At 50.0% G+C, this 22,602-nt stretch overlaps 1 protein-coding gene across 1 annotated transcript in view; it reads left to right on the forward strand.

Moving 5' to 3' along the window:
- The window catches only part of LOC146788605 (uncharacterized), a 278,749-nt gene that overhangs the window by 233,111 nt on the left and 23,036 nt on the right, over window positions 1-22,602 (forward strand). Inside the window, exon 4 of the mRNA XM_085633176.1 lies at window positions 20,303-20,389. Coding sequence (XP_085489302.1) covers window positions 20,303-20,389 — 87 coding nt within the window. The remainder of the gene's footprint in view (window positions 1-20,302; window positions 20,390-22,602) is intronic.

Below are 22,602 nucleotides of genomic sequence, written 5' to 3' on the forward strand. Positions count from 1 at the left end.
ACGTCACTCCAACAATGGCGGTACAGCCCGTACCCACGTTCTAAAGGCCTGGGTACGGGCCGTACCTGCATTGTTGAGGTGACGTAGGGGTACGCGTGGTGCGACCCGTAACCACGCTCTGAAGGCCTGGGTACGTTGCGTAGCCCTACGGCACCCCGACATTGGGGGTACGCACCGTACCCAGGCCTAAAGAGCGTGGGTACGGGTCGCACCACGCGTACCCCTACGTCACCCCAACAATGCAGGTACGGCCCATACCCGCGTTCTAAAGTCCTGGGTACGGGCCGTACCAGCATTGTTGGGGTGCCGTAGGGGTACAGCCCGTACCCAGGCCTTAGGAGCGTGGGTACGGGACGTACCACGCGTACCCCTACGTCACCCCAACAATGCTGGTACGGCCCGTACCCAGGCCTTTTGTACGTGGGTACGGGACGTACCGCCATTGTTGGGGTGACGTAGGGGTGGGCGTGGTATGAACCGTACCCACGCTCTTAAGGCCTGGGTACGGAACGTACCAGAATTGTTGTGTTGCCGGTTCGCGTCAACATCCACTTCCGTTGTGGCGGACGCAGCCCTTGTTGGACACGCCCCCACCCCCTCGAAGTGACCAGGCCCTGGAGGTCAGGTATGTCCAGGGCATGTATGATTTGTGACTTGGGTGGGGGTTATGTTTCCTGCCCCTGCCCCCCCCTATGCCCCTGGGTGTTGTTCTGACCTTCTGCGGCGTCTGCGTCGGTTCCTGTAGAGCAGGAGGACTGCTGTGAGGGCCGGGATGACACGTAGGTTCGGGTCCATGGCTGTCCGTCGCGTACAGGTGCTCCTTGTGCGCGTCGTCCTGATTTCCTGGCAGTTTTTGGCTGCCGGAAAATATAATCCGTGCGGGGTGCCGTCGGTACGGATCGTACTTCCTGGTTCGTGAAACGCAGCCTGAATGCGTCCGGACGTCACGTCGGCGCTGTTCCGGATCACATTCGTCTGTATTTTTGCGTCGGTCGGTGTTTTGTACGATTCGTACGGAAATAGTGTTTCCCTATGGATCGTACTTGCATATTTGTAACGTTTATTTACCGGGTACGAGTCGGACGGAGAAAATGCTCCGTCCGACGGTTCGTACCCGGTTTCACCAGGATCCGAATCGGCCCCTTAGTGTGTATAGCAATGCTGGATTGACCCAACAGAGGATGCCTGCTTTACTAGAGACTGTAGTGGTTGTTGGCCTCCGACTGCCTCTGTGAACGGACCCCTGTATGAGACTATATCCTGTGCTGTGGAGAGCGTGCTTCTCATCCATACATCAGACCAAATACATACCAACACTGTGTGTGGCGAATTGGACATACTAAACACGTCCCAAGTCGGTCGTCCCGGTGATACTATCAGCTCCGTGGTGTTTGCGCGGACGGTGTGGCCGACGCATAGTGCACAATGGGACGTCCAAGAGGGAAAATACAGAAAGCCCCTGTTCCTAGCTCGCAATCCGCTGAAGAACTGGAACAGTCTACTTGTCCCCCCTCACTCTCCTGCGTTCTGCCTCCTGTGGAAACGTCGGCCCCGGATAAGCTAGATTTAATTTTAATGGATGTCAGGGAGTCCAGAAGGGCGATTGAACAACAGATTGGCTCGCTCACTGTGAGTTTCACACTGCTCATGGGGGACTATGCTAAGCTAGGCTCAAAGGTGCAAACCAACAGTGAATCCCTGGCAGAAATTGTACCACAGCATAAAGAACAGACATCACAAATACTTACATTACAACGTCAAGTCACAGGCCTCCTGGACAGATTGGAGGATGCCGAAAGAAGAGCAAGGCGGAATAACATACGCGTCATAGGCCTTCCCAAACGTTTAGAGGGAACTGATGCAACCTCATTCATGGAACAATGGTTCAGAGAGTATGTGTCTCCTGAAGGGCTTTTGACCTTCTTTTGCATAGAACGTGCCTATAGAATACCCACTGGAAGACCTAAGGTTGGTGCCCTTCTGAGGCCATTATTAGTTAAAATCCTGAACTTCAGGGACCGAGATGCTCTGCTCCAGCGGGCAAGGGAGCGACCCCAAATCCCATATGAGCACGGCCAGGTATCCCTATACCCAGACTATACCTTACTGGTCCAACAGAGAAACTTCAGGATATGAACCTCAAGTACGCTTTGTTATTCCTGGCCAGATTAAAAATCTTCTTTGACAGTCCTGAAGATGTAGAGGGGTGGATAGAAGTGACAGATCCAACACCTGTGTCCGGAACAACCCACCAAACACACCTGGTGAATCCATGCTAATGCGAGGACAACGCTCGCGTCCCACTGGCAAGGGCCCCCACTCCAAGGTAACCATCATCCCCACCAACGAGCAGGTGCAAAAGAGCAGGGACGACGCCTTGGACACTGCGACCACATTTAGGGACTCTGCCTTGCGTGTGGACTCTGACTCTATGGAGGGAAGTGTTGAACTTTCTGACTTGGAGGGCAGCGTCACCTTGTTCCCCACAGTATCAAAATAAACTGCTGATGATCTCCTGGGCTGTTGAACGCAGAACCGCAGCCACGTCTATACAGTCATCTATGGGACTAAGGAGCTATTGTCATATGCTCTCAAGGACATACATATACTTTTTTTCAGTAACTAAGATGGCATTGTAATGTTTCTTTGATATACTCCAGGCTCTCCCGAGCTACTATAGGTAAATACAGAATCGTGCTTGGTGTAAGCAACGTACTCCCAAACTCGGTATGCACTAGGTCAATGCAGCACAATGTTAGTTGTTGTATTTTTGGTTTTGTCCAGCATAGTTTACCGGCTGGGCCTTGTATTAGTAGTTTGCTGGGGTCTGTTGTGCTCTAAAGTAACTTTGCTGACACGCCCTACTTCTTGGTTCCTTGTCCTGTCCACAGGTCCTCCGACCATATATGTCATATGATGCATAAATTAAATACTTACACATTAATAACATAGAATGTTCGGGGTCTGGGTTCTGTGCAGAAAAGGCACAGGGTACAGGCGCAATTGCTTAGGCTCAAATCGCAAATCAGAGGCTGCAAAAATGCGAAAGAAATGGAAAGGGCAACTATATTCCACTGATTACTCCGCCTTTGCGAGAGGTGTTACAATCTGGATCAGATACGGAGTCTCATTTGTGGAACTGGAAAGACGGAGTGATGCACAGGGCAGATATCTCTTCCTTCACGGGACACTTGATGGTAGACATATTGTGTTGGGGAACATATACGCTCCTAATTTTGCCCAGAACAGATACTTTATGGGTCTAAATGCCATTTTAGCGGAGTGGGAGGCATTTCCATGGGTCGTAGGTGGTGACTGCAATGCAGTCATGAATATTGAGCTGGATCGTTCACACCTCCCCCTCCATAGCACAGGGGTTGTCAAAGAAGCTGAGGCTCTTCGTGATTGGGTACTCGGCTGGGATTTGTGTGACGTGTGGAGCTTGCAAAGTAAAACACATAAAGAATACTCCTTCTACTCCCCAGTCCATGATTTACATACAAGAATTGACAGGTTTCTCTGCTCTCTCTCCATAGCCACACAGATACCTCATGCTACACACTTGGGGAAAACCTTCTCTGATCAAAACCCACTAGAAATCCGTGTTACATGGGGTAGGGTCCCCGACTAAGTACCTACCTGGAGACTATGGCCCCAATTATTGGAGGGCACAGTGTGTTGCTCCACACTATCCACTGCAGTGGTGAATTATTTTGCTGAAAATGGTAATACTGCGTATTTTAATGGAGTGGAATGCGCTAAAGGCAGTAATTGTTCATGTTAATGTTAATGATATTTACACAGCGCAGCGGTTACCCGGGGGTGTCCTGGTGCTAGTTACATCTCCTTTAGGTAAGGCACGGGAAAACGATTATTGGGCAAAAAGCCAGGTTTTTAAGCTTTTCCTAAAGATCAACAGATCTGAGACATCTCTTAATTGGAACGGCAAATCATTCCAGGCTTTAGCTGCACAGTAAGCAAAACTTCTGCCACCCCACCATACTTTTAACGTCTCGCTGAGCCCAGGCATGCGCTGGCTAGGAGAGACATTTTGTAGATGAGTTTTTAAAGTGCTGTTGGCTGGCCTAGCACATGCGTTCACGCGAGGGTGCACGCGCGAACCGCTAGCCTTCAGCAGCACTTTGAAAACTCGTGCTTTAGCGCGTCATCGTGATCGCGATCACATTTGCTTTCAGAGCAATCGCGATCGTGATGACTTTCGCTTTTACGGCCGCGCGGCGTTATTTTTACTGACGCGCGGCCAATGCTTGTTTTTCTTTTCGTTCACCTTACTCAACTGTTGGAAGTGTTTTCGCTTTTCTTGGCTGTATGTCTGCAGCAAATTAAATTGTTAGCTTCAGCTCTTCCCTGCCACATTTGTACGTCTAACAATCCCTGGGGAGATTTTAGGAAAAAGTTGAAAACCATCAATGTGGAGAGATGCACTGCACCCCGGCATTATCCATTGGGATGAGGAAGTCTGCCCAGAATGTGTACCCTGATACTGCAGCCCTCATACTGTAGCTGGCACTGCAGACACTCACACTCCACCCAGCTCCAAGACATTGTAACATTAAACACTGACAACACACACCATGACACGCCAGACCGTCACATGTTGTCTAGCCTGACGCCGCATACAGTGATATAAAATGCTGGAACTGTACACCACACCTGTGTGTATGTCAGAGGTGTGTTCAGGGCCAAGGCGTAGGGAGAGATTTTAATTAGTATTTCTTCTTAGGCAGTACTGGTATTTTTTTTGTTTTTTACTAAACTGTGGAGCAGAGAGGTCAAACAATGATCTGTCTCCCAACTGCACAGTTTTGAAGCTCAAATGTCGCTTACAATATCCCGAGGTTGCTTCTTTTTTTAACTGTGCTCTTGTATTCAGCCATTTATTGGTTTCCCACGTTGCAAGTAGATTTTTTTATAGTCCCAATGCATTTCGAGGTGAATGCTTTTCAGGGGCTCACGTAACCAAATACCCATGTACACCTTCTAGTAGCAGGTGGCTCGCACCTGACGGCGTATTTTACCTCAGAAAGATGCTCCCCTCGAAGTTACACAACTTTCATGGTGCCACGTGGGGCAGTGGTTTACTGCAGAAAACAAGCATTGCATTTGTCCTTTCATTGCAGAGGCTAAAATCCCAAGGAATGATGTATTATGTTCTTTATACTAATTGGAACTGCAATGCTTCATGACAACTTTGGGGCATATCAACAACAACCGGCAATAATTATCGCTAAGCGCACTTAGCGCTAGGATAATTATCGCCGGCTAGCGTTGATTTTTATCGCTGAGATAGCGTGCTATTAGCAACGCTTATCTCAATAGCGATAAAAATCCTCACGCTAAGTGGCTAACGTGAGATTATCGCTGGAAACCCAGCGATAATCTGACGTTAGCTTGTTGATAGGGACAGACAAACTTAGCCATGATATCCTCCTTCCGTAGGATATCATGGCTAAGTCAGAAAAATACCAGACGTAAAAAAGCAGCGTTAACCGCGGTTAGCGCTGCTTTTTTTGTCTCTAACAGGGTTAGCGATATTCTTGATAATAGGAGAAATGTCGCTTAGCGACATTTCTCCTATTATTTTACTCTGGAACGCCACCTTTGCATCTCATTAGAGATGCAAGAGGAAGCGTAGAGTAAAAGGGTGCTAACATGCAAATTTGCATGTTAGCACCCTGTTGTTGATAGGGTGCTAGTTTTATCTCTGCTTTTTTGGTTTTTAAAGCCAAAAAAGCAGAGATAAAGCCCTTGTTGATATGCCCCTTGATTCTTCATAGTCCATTCTTCCTAGCTAGTAGGAACCCAGCCACGTCAGCTGTAGCAGCCGTTGTTTCTGGATCAGACGTTCAGCTGAGCCCTAGCTCCTCTAACAGACTAGAGATGTGCAAAATTTACGTAATTTGCCTTCCCATAAATACGCAAAAAGATGGTTGTATTTTAGCATGAAATGCATGCGCACATCAATTTTTGACGCGAGGATGAATTTAGAACAAGAGCACTGCATAAAGGCGTTCGTTTTCTCTTGCCCCTGTGCGTTCATGCTGAATTCTTACTGCAAATCGCACCATTCTTGATAAATGTTTACCATGAGTGGAATATAATTACGCAAAATAGCGTAATGCAATAATGTCAGGATTTTTGCGCAACACGGGATTCCCCAAATTACGCCTGTGTAGTTTTGCCTTCATCCAGGCTCAGTGCTTACCTGTTGCATATACATTCTAAATGCACTTTCAGCCTTGCACTATTGCTTCATAACAGCAGACATCACTTGGGATTTGCTAAGGAGGTAAATGTGTGTGTTTTCTTTTACTTCTTTCTGGCAGCTAAATGAAACAGAAGTTGTGTTAATTGTTACAGTTAGCGCTCTAGCGTTTCGGCTAGAGCGCTGGAGGACACGCGTAGGTTGCGCTCACGTCCCCGACGTGAGCGCATAGATAAATATTAAACGGGCAGGCGAGCGAGGCAGTTCGCGCCCAACTGAGCAACAGGCTGCCGAGTGTTTATTGCGCTGTGCACGCTAGGCCCCTACTTGTTCCCAGACCGCGAGGGTGTGTACCCAGGGCCCCCACCCCTCACAGGCAGAGGTCAGGGAATGAAACACAACACTGGCGACGAGGGGTGACTACTGAACCCCAGGAACTCATCCACCGGCTGCACAGCCAAGGAAGCCTCGCCTAGCGGCGCAGCGCACCACACCTGCCCAAGTGCAGCTACCAGCTAGCCAAGTGAGTGCACGACAGTCACTGCTCACAAGTCGGTGGTTTCGACATCACCATGAGCGACACTGAGACGCCCGGCCCTGCGGGGGCGCTGCCCCATCACCCCGCATCAGGAGTGCTGCCTCCTTTTAGCAAAGCCGCAGACCCCACGACCGCCGCTCCGCGGTGGCAGACATGGCTGGGTAGGCTGGAAAACTATTTTGTTGGATCCAGAGAGACGGACGGAGCGATGAAACGCTCCCTACTCCTCCACTATGCGGGAGAGGAGATTTACCTCCTATTCAAGCACCTGCCCGACACGGGACCCCCAACTGACTACGCAGCAGCGGTGGCGGCTCTGAATGCACATTTTGACCCCCAAGTCAACCCTGATTATGAACACTTCAAACTTCGCCAAGCGAAACAGCGCGAAGGGGAGTCGGTTGACGCGTTCCATGCGAGGCTGAGAGCCCTCGCAGATAAGCACCTGGTCGGGGACCGGGCCAAAGAAGAAATCAGAGCGCAGCTGATATTGGGGATCAGGAGCAAAACGCTACGAGGCCTGATACTTCGCAAGCCCAACATCGCGATGAACGAAATCCTCGTCCTGGCCAGAACACACGATTTGTCAGCGGCGCGCGTAGAAGAGATGGATTTGGCCCTGGTGAAAGGAGCTGACAGTACCGTGGAGGTGAAGGTGGAGAAGACGGATGCAGTCCGGAGAAAGGAACGGCCACAGAGGCCCCGCGACCGGCGGGCCCCAGATCAAGCCAAGCAATGCGGGTACTGCGGATACGACGAACACCCCCTCAAGACATGCCCGGCTCGAGGGAAAACGTGCACCAACTGTGGCAGCGATAACCACTTCGCGTCAGTTTGTCGCAGGAAGACGCAAAGAAGCAGCCGCAAGCGAGACAAGCCAGTGAGGAAGCTGGTGCGACAACTGTCACACACATCGCTGTCATCACATCCCAGAAGAGAACAAACCAGAGGGTATCCAGACTCAAGCACTGAGTCCGACGATGGGGAAGAAACGTACCTTGTGTCGTTCACCAGAGCCCTCAAAAGCACCCGGCGACCACAGCCACGTTGTGACATACTAGTAGCTGGATCGGAGGTGAACGCTGTGATAGACACCGGCGCGTCGGTGACGGTGATGGGCGTGCAACAGTACAACCGCCTCAGACCGAGGCCGGAGCTCCGACCGTCGAAGGCCAAGATATTCGCTTATGGAAGTGACACGCCGCTTCCGCTGAAGGGAAAGATGACGGTGGCAGTACAGTCAGAAAAGGCGGAAATCGTCATCGACATTCATGTCATCAACCAGGAAGTAGACACACTACTCAGCGGCCACGCTGCTGAAGATCTAGGACTGTTCACATTTCTCAGAGTGGTCCAAGACAGGCAAGTCGAAGACCTGCTGGAAGCATTTCAAGGCCTATTTTCAGGACTAGGAAAGATCAAAAGACCGCCGGTACGGCTCCACATAGACCCCGCGGTACAACCGACAGCCCTTAGGCACAGGCGCATTCCGTTTCACTTACGCCCGCTAGTGGAGGAGGAGCTCCGAAGATTGGAGGAACAGGGTGTAATAGAGAAGGTCACAGGACCCACACCATGGGTTTCACCGATGGTAATAGCTGAGAAGCCACGACAACCTGGGAAGATCCAGCTATGCATCGACATGCGCCTCCCAAACAAAGCCATCAAAAGGGAAAGACATATCACGCCGACCATGGATGACATTGTATCCGATCTAAACGGCGCCCGATGGTTCTCAAAACTGGACTTAAATGCAGGGTACCACCAACTCACCCTAGCAAAGGACAGCCGGTACATTACCACCTTTAGCACGCACTTAGGGCTAAGGCGGTACAGACGCCTGAATTTTGGGATCTCATCGGCTGCCGAAATCTTCCAGAACACGATTAGAGACATCCTGGTCGGACTCCCTGGCGTCCTGAACGTGAGTGATGATATCCTCATCTACTCCAAAACAGTGGAGGAGCACTACCGACATGTCCGGGCCACCCTAGCGCGTCTACAAGAGCACGGAGTCACCCTACACCGAGAGAAGTGCCTACTGTTCCAACAAAAGATCGAATTCTTTGGCTACATCTTCACCAAGGAAGGCATCCAAGTAGACCCCCGAAAGTCGCACGCCACCAAAATGGCTGCGGCCCCCACGTCAGTGTCGGAAGTACGCAGTTTCCTGGGGATGGCCACGTACTGCGGAAGGTTTGTCCCGAACTTGGCCACCCTGGCCGAGCCCCTCCGGCGCCTCACCAAAACCGACGTGGTGTGGCAGTGGACCGACACCGAAGGAAAGGCATTTGAGGTGATCAAAGAGGCGCTACTAGACCAGACGACACTAGTCTATTTTGATCCGACCAAGAAGACCGAAATCCTGGTGGATGCCAGCCCCGTAGGGCTAGGGGCAGTCTTAACACAAGAACAAGAACCGGGGCAATGGGCAACTCTGGCATATGCTAGCAAGGCCCTTACCGACACAGAAAAGTGGTACTCCCAAATCGAGCGGGAAGCACTGGCGATCCGATGGGGCTGCAGTCATTTCCATCTGTATGTATGTGGACATCCGTTCACCGTGGTGACCGACCATCAGCCGCTGGTGCCGCTATTCCGGGGAACAGCGCCACACCCGCCCCCACGCATAGAGCGGTGGGCCATCGGCCTGCAACAGTACCATCCATCTGAGCGTAATATACCGGCCAGGGGCCAAAAACCCAGCGGATTTCTTGTCCCGCCACCCAGAACACTGCAGTGAACCCAAGCACAAAGACGCTGAGGACGAGGCCGAAGAACACCTGGACATGGTGGCGGCATTGACGTGCCCCCAGGCCATAACGCTTGAGGAGCTCCGAGAGACAGCCGACCAAGACCCCGTGATAGCCAAGGTCAAGAGCACCATCCTCGAGGGAACCTGGCAACATTTTCTGCAAGCAGCGAACTCGTGGGCCAGTGAAGACCGAGAGGACCTTCAGCACATGTGGAGGGTACGCCACGAGCTGGGCGTGACCAGAGGAGGGCTCCTTCTAAGAGGTTCCCGAATCGTCGTCCCAGTGGCACTCAGGACAAGAGCGACACAGCTAGCCCACAAGGGGCACCAGGGGACGGAGAGGATGAAAGCCCGGATGAGAGAGAAGGTTTGGTTCCCGGGTATGGACGACTATGTCAACGACACCGTCCGCAGCTGCCAGTCATGCCAGCTAACAGGGGAGGCCCAACCATCGGCACCCATCATAACTGAAGAGCATGGGCGCAGCCCATGGGAGAAGATCAGCGTGGACTTTGGGAGCCTGCCCGACGGGCGAGTCACTCTAGTCATCATCGACAGTTACTCGAAATACCCGATAGCAGAGGCCTTACCATCCACAACCTTCGTGCATGTGGGGCCTGCCCTGGAAAAGGTATTCGGGATGTTCGGCTACCCTGAGGAGCTGCGGAGTGACAACGGACCCCCATTTCAAGGACACGAGTTCGAAGAACTCCTAAAGTCACACGGCATCAGACAAAGGCGCATCACCCCGCAATGGCCCCAAGCCAACGGGGAGGTGGAGCGGTTCATGCGCACCATCAACAAAATACTACGCATCGCCGTGTCCGAACAGCTAGACCCGGAACACGAGCTACAGCGATTCCTGGGGGAGTACCGCAGCACTCCCCATTGTTCCACCCGACAAGCGCCCTGGGCACTATTGTTCCACGGAGCTCGCAGGGATGGGCTGCCAGTAGCCCCAGGCTGGGTAGCGCCGCCATTCAGCGAGGAAGAAGCGTTCCGGAGGCGCCAAAGGCGAAATAGCAGAGTCAGTGAGGCACGGAGGGCTATGACCCAAGAGGTTCAGGCTGGAGACACGGTGGTCCTAAAGGAGCGCCGGCCGGGAGGAAAATTTAAGACACAATATGAAAGAGGGTACTGGAGAGTGGTCGACCGTCGAGGGACCATGGTGACAGCGCGCCGAGGGAGAGACCTAGTCACCCGGAACATATCATGGTTCAAGGTGGTGAGGAGACCCGCAGACGACCAAGGGGCAGCAGACCTCGACGAAGACCACGACTCCGGGGACGCCCCGGCGAACACACCCAGCTCCGACCCACCGAGCAACACAGAGTCTGAGCCAGGTGGCGCCGACTGCACAGGTGGTGGACCAAGGCAGGAGGTGGCACCCGGGACCCCGGCCCCGGGCGCACGAAGGGCCGCCAGGTATGAGCTGAGGGAGAACCCCAGGCCCAGCAGTCAGCTGAGAGACTTTGCGTGCCAAGTAAGCGATGCGGCGAACTAAGAATCGAACTGTCGTCAAGGACTGAGTTGAGAAGGGATGTTACAGTTAGCGCTCTAGCGTTTCGGCTAGAGCGCTGGAGGACACGCGTAGGTTGCGCTCACGTCCCCGACGTTAGCGCGTAGATAAATAATAAACGGGCGGGCGAGCGAGGCAGTTCGCGCCCAACTGAGCAACAGGCTGCCGAGTGTTTATTGCGCTGTGCGCGCTGTGCGCGCTGTGCGCGCTGTGCGCGCTAGGCCCCTACTTGTTCCCAGACCGCGAGAGTGTGTACCCAGGGCCCCCAACCCTCACAGGCAGAGGTCAGGGAATGAAACACAACACTAATGTTGACAATATGTGCAGGTCTGTACTGCATACTTGAATCAACATTGATCACTACTGTTTAAGGACTTGACTGCCCCAACCTGATACTGTCGCAGTTCCGCCAGGCACGCCGGCGTTGATAATGGCCGCACAGTTGATTACTCATTTGCCACATTTCAATATCACCTGTTTCACGTGCAGGGGCATGATGAGTGACACAGCTATTGTTGGGACAGAAAGGCAAGGCTCTGGAAAGCACGCGCAGCTGACCCGAGTTCTCCATGTCTGCCCTCCTTTTCTGAGCAAGACTTACTGCCAGCTTACTGGGTTGTGGAAGACTGTCCGTGGCGGCACCAACAGATTCCTGGGCCTGTTTTAGCTGTCACGGGCATGGAGAGTGTTCTCTATCAGACAATCACCAACCCCCCTTATCTTTTGTACCCTCCTACTTCCAGCCCTTAAAAGTGGAATCTAGCCTGCCTGGGTGCTGTACCAAAACAATATACAAAATACCAAAACATTATCTATGCTTGAGAATAGTGGTGACCCAGACGCAAAAATTACTTTGTTTCATCTGGAATAGCGTCTGATTGAAGTACGCATATTTTGTGGATAAGCAGCCTTGTTCCACAAACTGAGATCAGTTTTATTCCTAGAGCCTGCTGATATGAGAGGGGTATATATTAAAGTTCTAGGTGGCAGGAAATAACAAGCATTTAAAATGCAATAGGTCTCGCCTTTGATTAAGTTAAAGCCATTTGCTTTGCAATACAATACCATTAGCAAAGCAAATGGCTTTAACTTAATCAAAGGCTAGGTCTCGCCATTGGCACCTTATAAGTGTTTTAGCCATGCCACAGTTAATGTTGTTGCACCAAGGACATTATGCAGCATAACTAAATACTTATAAGGTACCAAAAGCGAGACCTATTGGCTATGCCAATGCTTGTTTTATGTGGGGTACTAAGACCCACCTAGCCTCCAGTGACCGGAGTTGTCTCCTTGGTATCTACCAGTGGAGCTGCTGTCTTACGTATTCTGGCCCCATACCGTGCAGAGCTTTAAAAACCAGGCAGAGGGCTTTGAAGCGAACTCTGTTCCTAACCGGTAGCCAGTGTAATTTTTTTATTTCCTTGGCTACTGAGTCAAATTGAGATGTGCCTGTAAGCAGTCTGGCCGCTGCATTTTGCAGCATCAGAAGTTTGTTCATCAGCCTTTGTTGAACATTTAGATACAGGCTATTACAGTAGTCCAACCTTGACATTACAAGGGACGCGACCACCGTTTGTCAGCTACTCGAGGGCAAGAATGGCAATATTTTCCTCAGTGTTTTAATTACATAAAAAGTTTTTGATACTTTTGATAATTAGGGGAACCACGATTAGCACCACTGTAGGAGCCAGGCAGGAGGTGCATAAAAACTTGAAATCGGTTGAGTATGATATGGGCAGGTTGGAACAGGAAGTGGTGGTAGATCCTGACAAACATGTTGCACTACAAGAGGCGCGCATACGACATGCTGAACTTCTGGAAACTCTCAGGGTCATTGACTATAGAGCATACACACAATCACAGCACACAGATGCTGATAAAGCAGGGACTCTCTCGGCAAGGATATTGAGAACGGATCCTCCACCTACTATGATTAGCCAATTAGACATTCCTGGGGAATATGGTTTATACTCAACAAGGGATAAATGCCTCCTTCCTTGCATACTACACTGCCCTGTACAGTAGGCCGGCCCCAGTGGATGATGCCCTAATAGATGCATTCCTAGCGTACCTGCCATATCCCCAGATCCTTGAAGGATTCAAAGACGGCTTGGAAGGCCCCATTAGGAGTATGGAAATAAAGGCCACTATAAACTGATTACCACGCAATAAGACACCGGGACTAGACTCTTTACTGGTAGAATTTTACACTACTTACTCAGAAATGTTAGTCCCACAACTGGAAATCCTGTACAAAACCTCACTGGGATTAGGCAGACTCCCTGATTTCACTGCATAAGCTCTGGTAGTCACACTTCCCAAACCAGGAAGAGACGCTTCAGACATCACAGGATATCGTCCACTCTCATTATTAGTGACTGAATATAAAATATTGAGTAAAATATTAGCAAACAGGCTCCTTCCCCATTTACATAAATTAATACACATAGACCAATGCGGATTCATACCTGCATGCAACACGTCCTTGAACATAGGGAGACTGCACCACATAATGGCAACTAATCCGGATCAGTTGATTAATGCTGGTTGTATAGCACTCTATCTTCGACAGGCGTGTGATACATTGTCATGGGACTACATATTCCGGGCAATCGAGAGATTTGGGCTCTCCCTCGGGTATCTTTGTTGGCTACACCTCTTATAGGACACTCCCACTGCTAGAGTGAGGACAGGTGGACACATATCGAAGGAATATCCCATATACAAAGGCACACTTCAGGGATGTCCTCTCTCCCCACTATTGTTTGTACTAGCCTTAGAACCACTGGCAGTCAGATTACGTCATGAGGCTCTCCATGTAGGGATACCATCCGCCAATGCCACACATTTAATATCTGCATATGCAGATGACATAATAGTTTATGCGAGGGACCTCTTGGGCACCATGGATCCGATACCTGGAATATTTGTCTCATTGAAAATATATCTGGACTTGCCATAAACGAGTCAAAATCCGTTGCCTTTTTCTCTCAAAACCATACACACCCTGAAAGGATTAACTTTGGTTTGTGCCGACTGCCAGTGGCCCACACCACCTTTAAATACTTAGGCATCCAGATCTGTAGGCTATTGGTGGATAAATTGGAGGGCAACCTGAATAAAGCCATACGTGGGCTGCGCTCCAACATAGCATCCTGGACCTCGCTACCACTCTCAACGATGGGTCGCGTAGCAGTGTCCGAGATGGTGGTCCTCCCTCGACTCCTATACTGTTTCACCAACTTACCGATCATAATACCTCCGGCCTTTTTTAAAACATTACATACTGCACTCTTGGAATTAATCTGGGGACCTGGTAGAAGGTGGATAATCCTTAAAGAATTACAACTGGGAACATGTAGAGGGGGCCTTGGAGTGCCAGACTTCCAAGCATATTATTATGCATGCCAGCTGCAGTGGCTATCATACTGGACTGCAGGCCGCAACCTACAAGAGATAGGTTATACAGCGGTCCGTATCGATCAAGGGGCACTGCATACTCTGCTACTACCGAAGGCTAGGATTCCATTGGATACACCACCCCTATTACAAACGGCATTGCACTGTTGGAAGAGAACACTACAATACACGTCTACATCCCCTAATTATGCAGAAAATATACCACTGTTGGGCATCCCACTTCATACTGGTAGGCTTACGGCACACTGTCTCCGGGCATGGTCGGATGAGGGTGTGGACACAATTGGGGCGTTTTTCAATGCCGGGATATTGATGGACCTTTATAATTTTGTACGTGAAAACAGGGTACCGAATCATTTATACATGCTTTATGCATCGATCTTACATTATGTGAAAAAACATTGGGCCCCTCAACAGGAGGAGCCCCAAACACATGAACTAGTTAAAGCATTGTACTATATGGGACGAGGTAGTCACCTTATTAAATGCTTGTATATAGGGAACTGTGCTTACGCGGCGATACCCCTGGATGCCTTACAGGTTAAGTGGGTTGTGGCTGTAGGATGTGAAATAACTGATAGGGAATGGGCGACCATTGTAGAATATCCCAAGAAAGTGAATAGGAATGCAAAACTTGAATTCATACAGTGTATGATATTGCACAGGGCTTATCTCACACTGCAACGGTTACAGAAGATGTATCCCCACACGCCGCAACATTGTCCTAGATGTCAACTGGAGGAAGCAGATCTAATTCATATGCTATGGGCATGTTCGCATTTGAGGGAGTACTGGGTAGCAGTCCGCCAACACACACAAACAGTCAAAGGTTTGAGTATTAATGACTCGATCTTGGAATGTGTTCTAGGTCTCCGTAAGCGATCGTCCTCCCATAAGGTCCAACTCCGCTTCCTTGATCTTGTGATTTTATTAGCGAAAAGATCCATCACTATGAGGTGGAAATCGAAGAGGCCGCCCACAATATATACATGGCACAGTGAAGTGCTATGGCGGGGAGGAGCTGAAAGTGCAGCTATCCGTCGCTAAGAGGCACGCAGTCTCTGTAAAAAGCAAATATCCATGAATTGGGACATCATTTTGGAGACGCTCAAAGGTATAACTACAGACCACGCATCTAGCACGCAGAGCACACAATAAACTTTATTGCTGCTATGGCACACAATGACACATGGGGTGGATGTCCAGACAAGAACACAATATCGACGAGAATAATTACATCTAGATCAACAACATGGGGTGGTCACACGATTTACTAAGCTATAAACACTAGCACACTGGGGGGTGGGAGTGGGTGGGTTAAAATAAGTTCATGGCGGTTTATAAGATTAGCCATACTACGAATAATAGGACAAATTGGATTAATGCCTGTTAATTGTGTAACTGTTAAAATTTCACAGATGGTACTATGTGTACATTATAATGTAGAGTAAAGATTACTCTGTCTTAAGGCTGTACAAACGGTGGTGTAATAACGTAAATATGTTAATGTCCTATGCATCATCTTTATGAAAATCAATAAACTATATAAAAAAAATACCTAGGTCAGTGTAAAGACTCGGAGGGGTTGTGTTTTTTACTTTTCCGCAAGTACAGGTTTCACAGTTGAAACACTCGATTTTAGAGGCCTTTGTGAGTGCTGTGTCCGAGTCCGGTTCTCTGTCTGACTCAGACTTTCATCCGTACTGCTGGGCCGTTCTTTTTTTTGCGTGGCCTGTAGGGGCCGACTTCTGCTGCCACCAGGGAATACGGTTATATGACGTTACAGCACATGCTTTTAGCCTGCATGGTGTAATAACGCACATTTTTACCCCGACTTGTTGTCAGGGGGTGCGCTGGATGTTGGAATAGTATAATTTACAATTCAAACTCCAGTCTGTGCAACAGTAGGGAAGGTGTTGGACTTAAATCCAACACCTTCTACCCCCTGCAACAAGCCATTTGTGTTGTAACAGCATGCGGGGTAAACGCATGCTTTGTAACGCATCCGTTGTAACCGCTGTTTCCCATGGAATACAATGGTGGAATCGCGGCTAGCCGGCCAGGTGAGTCACCCAGCAGCCGGGATCGGAAAGCAAGTCTAGTTTTGTTTGTGTTGCTTTAAACTGCTGCCCGAGGCGGGGAGGAGGGAAGAGCGTTGAAAGCAGGAGAGTTTACAAGCTGCCAAAAATGTCATCACCGCAGAGAAAGCAAGTGGAAATCAGAGCCTGTAGCTGCAAATAAACTTACAGATAAAATATAAAAACCTTGAAAGGTTCCAGAGGGAAAGATGCGAACCAAAAGAAAAGCAGAGTTCAGTGTACGTGATTGACCAGGTGATCATCCCACTGACAGAGCTGGAAAGGTGTTATCAGGAACAGGCAGCCACAGCCGGACTCCTCGGGAACATAACACTGTTCACAAGGTCTAGACTGCCCGTTCAACCACTGACAAAGTGGAATTCGAGTTTAGTTGTGAGCCTGGAGGATCTAACAACTTGAATACAAATTTCAAATGAAGGTACTCTGTTGAGGACATGAAGTGAGCCCCATAATCAACATCCTTCAAGACACCAGGGGCCAAGTGTAGTGTCTGATTCACGCTCGTGGAGGGTCAGCTCTGGCCCAGGACATTTTGCTTGCAGGGTTTCGGAATCCACTCCCCTTCACATGAGCTGACATTACCTCCTCGTCCGTCTTCCTGGATGCTGTCTGTACGCATGGTACTTCTCCTTTCTGGCAGAACCAATTGCCTAGCTGAAACCCAAAAAGTTCCCCCAAGATGGCCTCAGTTACCAATGAGCCACCACAAAAGTGAGGAACAAACAAATCACTTCTTGTAATACACCACGCCAAAAGACACAAGAAAACAGGAAATAGTCAGCTGCCATTCCTACTTAGGACTGCATCCAGGAAGACCAGGACTCAGAGTAATGAAGATTACTGGTAAGTAACCTGGGCATGAACTGCTCCCTTGAAGAGCATGACAGAGTTGCAAAGCTGCAGGATGGAGAGAGTGTGTGGACCATTGTTTTCATCAAAGTGCAGATATATGAGCTGCTTGGTGATTGGATGCCTGTAGGGCCCCTGTGCTGCAGTCACCAATCACAGAATCGCTTACTAGGTTTGCCAGGCACAAGCCTCCCCAGTCAGTCATTTTAGGCCAGTGCTCGCCTCTTTTCTGTCTTTCGACCTGGTGCCACCGTGTGGATGAAAGTGAGTGGCACACAGCATTGTCTTCCAGAATCCGCAGGGGGCTGCTGGGGTGTGGATGTACAGCTGACGAGCAGTGCGAGCGGCAGGTACCATGAGTGAGAGAGGCGGGGCGGCTGGGGCGTGGACGTACAGCTGACGAGCAGTGTGAGCAGCAGGTACCATGAGTGAGAGAGGCTGGGCAGCTGGGGCATGGACGTACAGCTGACGAGCAGTGTGAGCGGCAGGTACCATGAGTGTGAGAGGTAGGGTGGCTGGGGCATGGACATACAGCTGACGAGCAGTGTGAGCGGCAGGTACCATGAGTGAGAAAGGCTGGGCAGCTGGGGCATGGACGTACAGCTGACGAGCAGTGTGAGAGGCAGGTACCATGAGTGAGAGAGGAGGGGTGGCTGGGGTGTGGACGTACAGCTGACGATCAGTGTGAGCGGCAGGTGCCATGAGTGAGAGAGGCTGGGCAGCTGGGGCATGGACGTACAGCTGACGATCAGTGTGAGCGGCAGGTACCATGAGTGAGAGAGGCGGGGTGGCTGGGGCGTGGACGTACAGCTGACGAGCAGTGTGAACGGCAGGTACCATGAGTGAGAGAGGTGGGGTGGCTGGGGTGTGGACGTACAGCTGACGATCAGTGTGAGCGGCAGGTACCATGAGTGAGAGAGGCTGGGCAGCTGGGGCATGGACGTACAGCTGACGAGCAGTGTGAACGGCAGGTACCATGAGTGAGAGAGGTGGGGTGGCTGGGGTGTGGACGTACAGCTGGCGATCAGTGTGAGCGGCAGGTACCATGAGTGAGAGTGGCGGGGTGGCTGGGGCGTGGACGTACAGCTGACGAGCAGTGCGAGGGGCAGGTACCATGAGTGAGAGAGGTGGGGTGGCTGGGGTGTGGACGTACAGCTGACGAGCAGTGTGAACGGCAGGTACCATGAGTGAGAGAGGTGGGGTGGCTGGGGTGTGGACGTACAGCTGACGATCAGTGTGAGCGGCAGGTACCATGAGTGAGAGAGGCTGGGCAGCTGGGGCATGGACGTACAGCTGACGAGCAGTGTGAACGGCAGGTACCATGAGTGAGAGAGGTGGGGTGGCTGGGGTGTGGACGTACAGCTGGCGATCAGTGTGAGCGGCAGGTACCATGAGTGAGAGTGGCGGGGTGGCTGGGGCGTGGACGTACAGCTGACGAGCAGTGCGAGGGGCAGGTACCATGAGTGAGAGAGGTGGGGTGGCTGGGGTGTGGACGTACAGCTGACGAGCAGTGCGAGGGGCAGGTACCATGAGTGAGAAAGGCTGGGCAGCTGGGGCATGGACGTACAGCTGACGAGCAGTGTGAGAGGCAGGTACCATGAGTGAGAGAGGAGGGGTGGCTGGGGTGTGGACGTACAGCTGACGATCAGTGTGAGCGGCAGGTGCCATGAGTGAGAGAGGCTGGGCAGCTGGGGCATGGACGTACAGCTGACGATCAGTGTGAGCGGCAGGTACCATGAGTGAGAGAGGCGGGGTGGCTGGGGCGTGGACGTACAGCTGACGAGCAGTGTGAACGGCAGGTACCATGAGTGAGAGAGGTGGGGTGGCTGGGGTGTGGACGTACAGCTGACGATCAGTGTGAGCGGCAGGTACCATGAGTGAGAGAGGCTGGGCAGCTGGGGCATGGACGTACAGCTGACGAGCAGTGTGAACGGCAGGTACCATGAGTGAGAGAGGTGGGGTGGCTGGGGTGTGGACGTACAGCTGGCGATCAGTGTGAGCGGCAGGTACCATGAGTGAGAGTGGCGGGGTGGCTGGGGCGTGGACGTACAGCTGACGAGCAGTGCGAGGGGCAGGTACCATGAGTGAGAGAGGTGGGGTGGCTGGGGTGTGGACGTACAGCTGACGAGCAGTGCGAGGGGCAGGTACCATGAGTGAGAGAGCATGAGCTGCAGGTTAGCTTTGTTCACACGCAATGTCCAGCTTTGCTGCATAAGTTATATAACTTGGACTCATTATACTAATTGCCCTGAGAGTGGTAAAGCTGTGCAGAGTTTGGGGTTGTGACTCGATCATTTAAAGGATGAAACCTGGATTTCAGAGGGAGCCATGAAATATTTCCTATATTTCCTTGGGTAAAATGTTTCTTTATATTACAGCATTAAGTGAAATAAAAGCAACTGAAGATGTACAATGCATTAAAGCTGTTATAAGAAAAACAAACAGACTACACACCAACAATAGAAATTCAGAACTAGAAATCTTTCACACCTTAATAAGGGCAAAAATAGTAACCCCCAAAGTAGGCGGTACTAGTGGCACATTCCATTCTCCTCTTGTGCATCACAGCTGGTCTCTAGGTTTGGTTCTTTTCTGCCTAGTTCTGGCCTTGGTCTCTGCTCCATTGCAACCTGTAACAGAGAGCTCGGTGCTTAACAAAGGGCCCTGCAGCTTGCGTCTCTTCCTGTCGGAGGACAGAGTTCATGTCAAAAATATAGTCAGTGCCAGAGATAGTTGCAGCAGAGCAGATGACAAGCAGGGCACGACTAATCAAAGTGACCTTTGTAAGTGGCATGACATTGAATAATAGTTGCCTGTGTGTTTTGGGATCTGTCTCTGGCCCACAAGTGAGGCCCTGTGTGCGCGCAGTAATCTTGTGTCTTCCTTTTATTTTCAGTATCATGTGAGTTGAGAGCCAACGGTGTATTAGTGATCCCCGTGGAACCAGGGTGCACTGCGGTGATCCCGAGCATCACCACTACAGGTAGGTTCCCACATGTCTAGCGGCTCCAGGTCTGGGTGGGTAAGCGAAGCAGCGCGGAGTCCGGCACCGGACCCGCTTCTTTCATAGAAAGCAGAGTCCAAAGAAGGCTGAAGAGGGCCCCGCGGTGGCTGAGTGCCTGCAGGCACGCGCGAGGCGTCTGCTGATCTCATGAGAACTCGCCAGAGAGCGGCGAGCTGGTGTAAAACCCTCCCCTTCACGTGCGGAGATGTCAAACTCTACTGTTTTGTTTCCCATTTTCTATCTGGGCTGTTAAATTCATCCCACTAGTTTTGCACTTTCTTCTAGAATTGTATGCACAGAGTTTTAATGTGAGTGTTGTTTGTATATACTTTATGCAACGATTTGAAAGATTGTTTTATCATGGATACATATTTCACTGTACACTTGTATAGACAATCAAGTCCACTAAAGTGCCAATTCATTACCCGGAAGAATCATTACATAAATGTATCAATATTATGATTAGAATAAAAAGAGATTGGCAGGCAGTATCTTCTCAGTCATTGAGATTCATGGAAAAGAAATGGATTAAGACACATTTTTTGATAAAAAACATATAGGGGCATATCAACAAGGGCTTTATCTCTGCTTTTTTGGCTTTAAAAGCCAAAAAAGCAGAGCTAAAACTAGCACCCTATCAACAACAGGGTGCTAACATGCAAATTGGCATGTTAGCACCCTTTTACTCTACGCTTCCCCTTGCATCTCTAATGAGATGCAAAGGGGGCGTTCCAGAGTAAAATAATAGGAGAAATGTCGCTAAGTGACATTTCTCCTATTATCAAGAATATCGCTAACCCTGTTAGAGACAAAAAAAGCAGCGCTAACCTCGGTTAACGCTGCTTTTTTACGTCTGATATTTTTCTGACTTAGCCATGATATCCTATGGAAGGAGGATATCATGGCTAAGTTTGTCTGTCCCTATCAACAATCTAACGTGAGATTATCGCTGGGTTTCCAGCGATAATCCAGCGATATTCTCACGTTAGCCACTTAGCGTGAGGATTTTTATCGCTTTTGAGATAAGCGTTGCTAATAGCACGCTATCTCAGCGATAAAAATCCACGCTAGCCGGCGATAATTATCCTAACGCTAAGTGTGCTTAGCGATAATTATCGCCGGTTGTTGTTGATATGCCCCATAGTATTTAAAATATACCTTTTCAATTAGATATAAAATAGGGAGTTTTGACTCTTAAGGGTAGATTACAGCGCCTCCTAAAGTGAGCATAACGTGACAGTCAAATCACTTTCCCTGATGCAGCCATATCATTCATTTATAACGATGTGCTTAAATTCTAAATCTACAGCAATAAGAACCTATTTTTTTATATTTCACAGAGTTTTATATAGCGTGAACTTGAGCCGAATCGGGTATCAGAGCGCTTTACATGGCACCAGTTGCGTTACATGAGGGCACATTCATTTTTTTGTTAGGCACAGGGAGATTACGGGGCATATTTACAAGGGCTTTATCTCCGCTTTTTTGGCTTAAATAAAAAGCCAAAAAAGCGGAGATAAAACTATCACCCTATTTACAAGAAGGTTCTAACATGCATAATCGCATGTTAGCACCCTTTTTCCCAACGCCTCCCTTTGCATCTCTAATGAGATGCAAAGTGGGCGTCACTGGGCGTACCCAGAATTTTTATTGCCCTGGAGAAACGCGTTGTTATTAACACGCTACCAGGGCGATAAATTCCAGAGATACCTTGCGATAATAAAATTATCGCTAAGTACGTCCAGCGATAATTATCGCTGGCTGTTGCTGATATGGCCCTAAATGATTTGCCCAGAATCGCAGGATGTTCAGCGTCATTGCCGAGACTCGTACCCAGTTCCCCAGATTAGAGGTCGATCATCCAGGCCGTTAGGCCAACTCCTCTCCCCATATGACTCCTCTGTCAATGTGTCTGTTGTCCCTGTGTGTTTTAATGCCAGCTGTGCAGTAGATATGAGCCTGGGCTATGAGTGAAGCGAACTATCTACAGCTGGCCTCGTGACTGTATAACTATGGCTCAGAGAGTCGCCCTCGAGCGCTGAAGCATTTAATACAGTACTTTGTCTGCTGCAAAGAGAGATTTTATAAGTTTGGAAATCACCCGCGGCTGAGCATTATTCAGAAATGATTGGCAGCTTCTGCGATTGTCCTTAATCCTTCTTGCATGAGCAGGTGCCGGAGGAATCTTCTAC

The sequence above is a fragment of the Triturus cristatus genome, chromosome 11, assembly GCF_964204655.1.
Source record: "Triturus cristatus chromosome 11, aTriCri1.1, whole genome shotgun sequence".
NCBI lineage: Eukaryota > Metazoa > Chordata > Amphibia > Caudata > Salamandridae > Triturus > Triturus cristatus.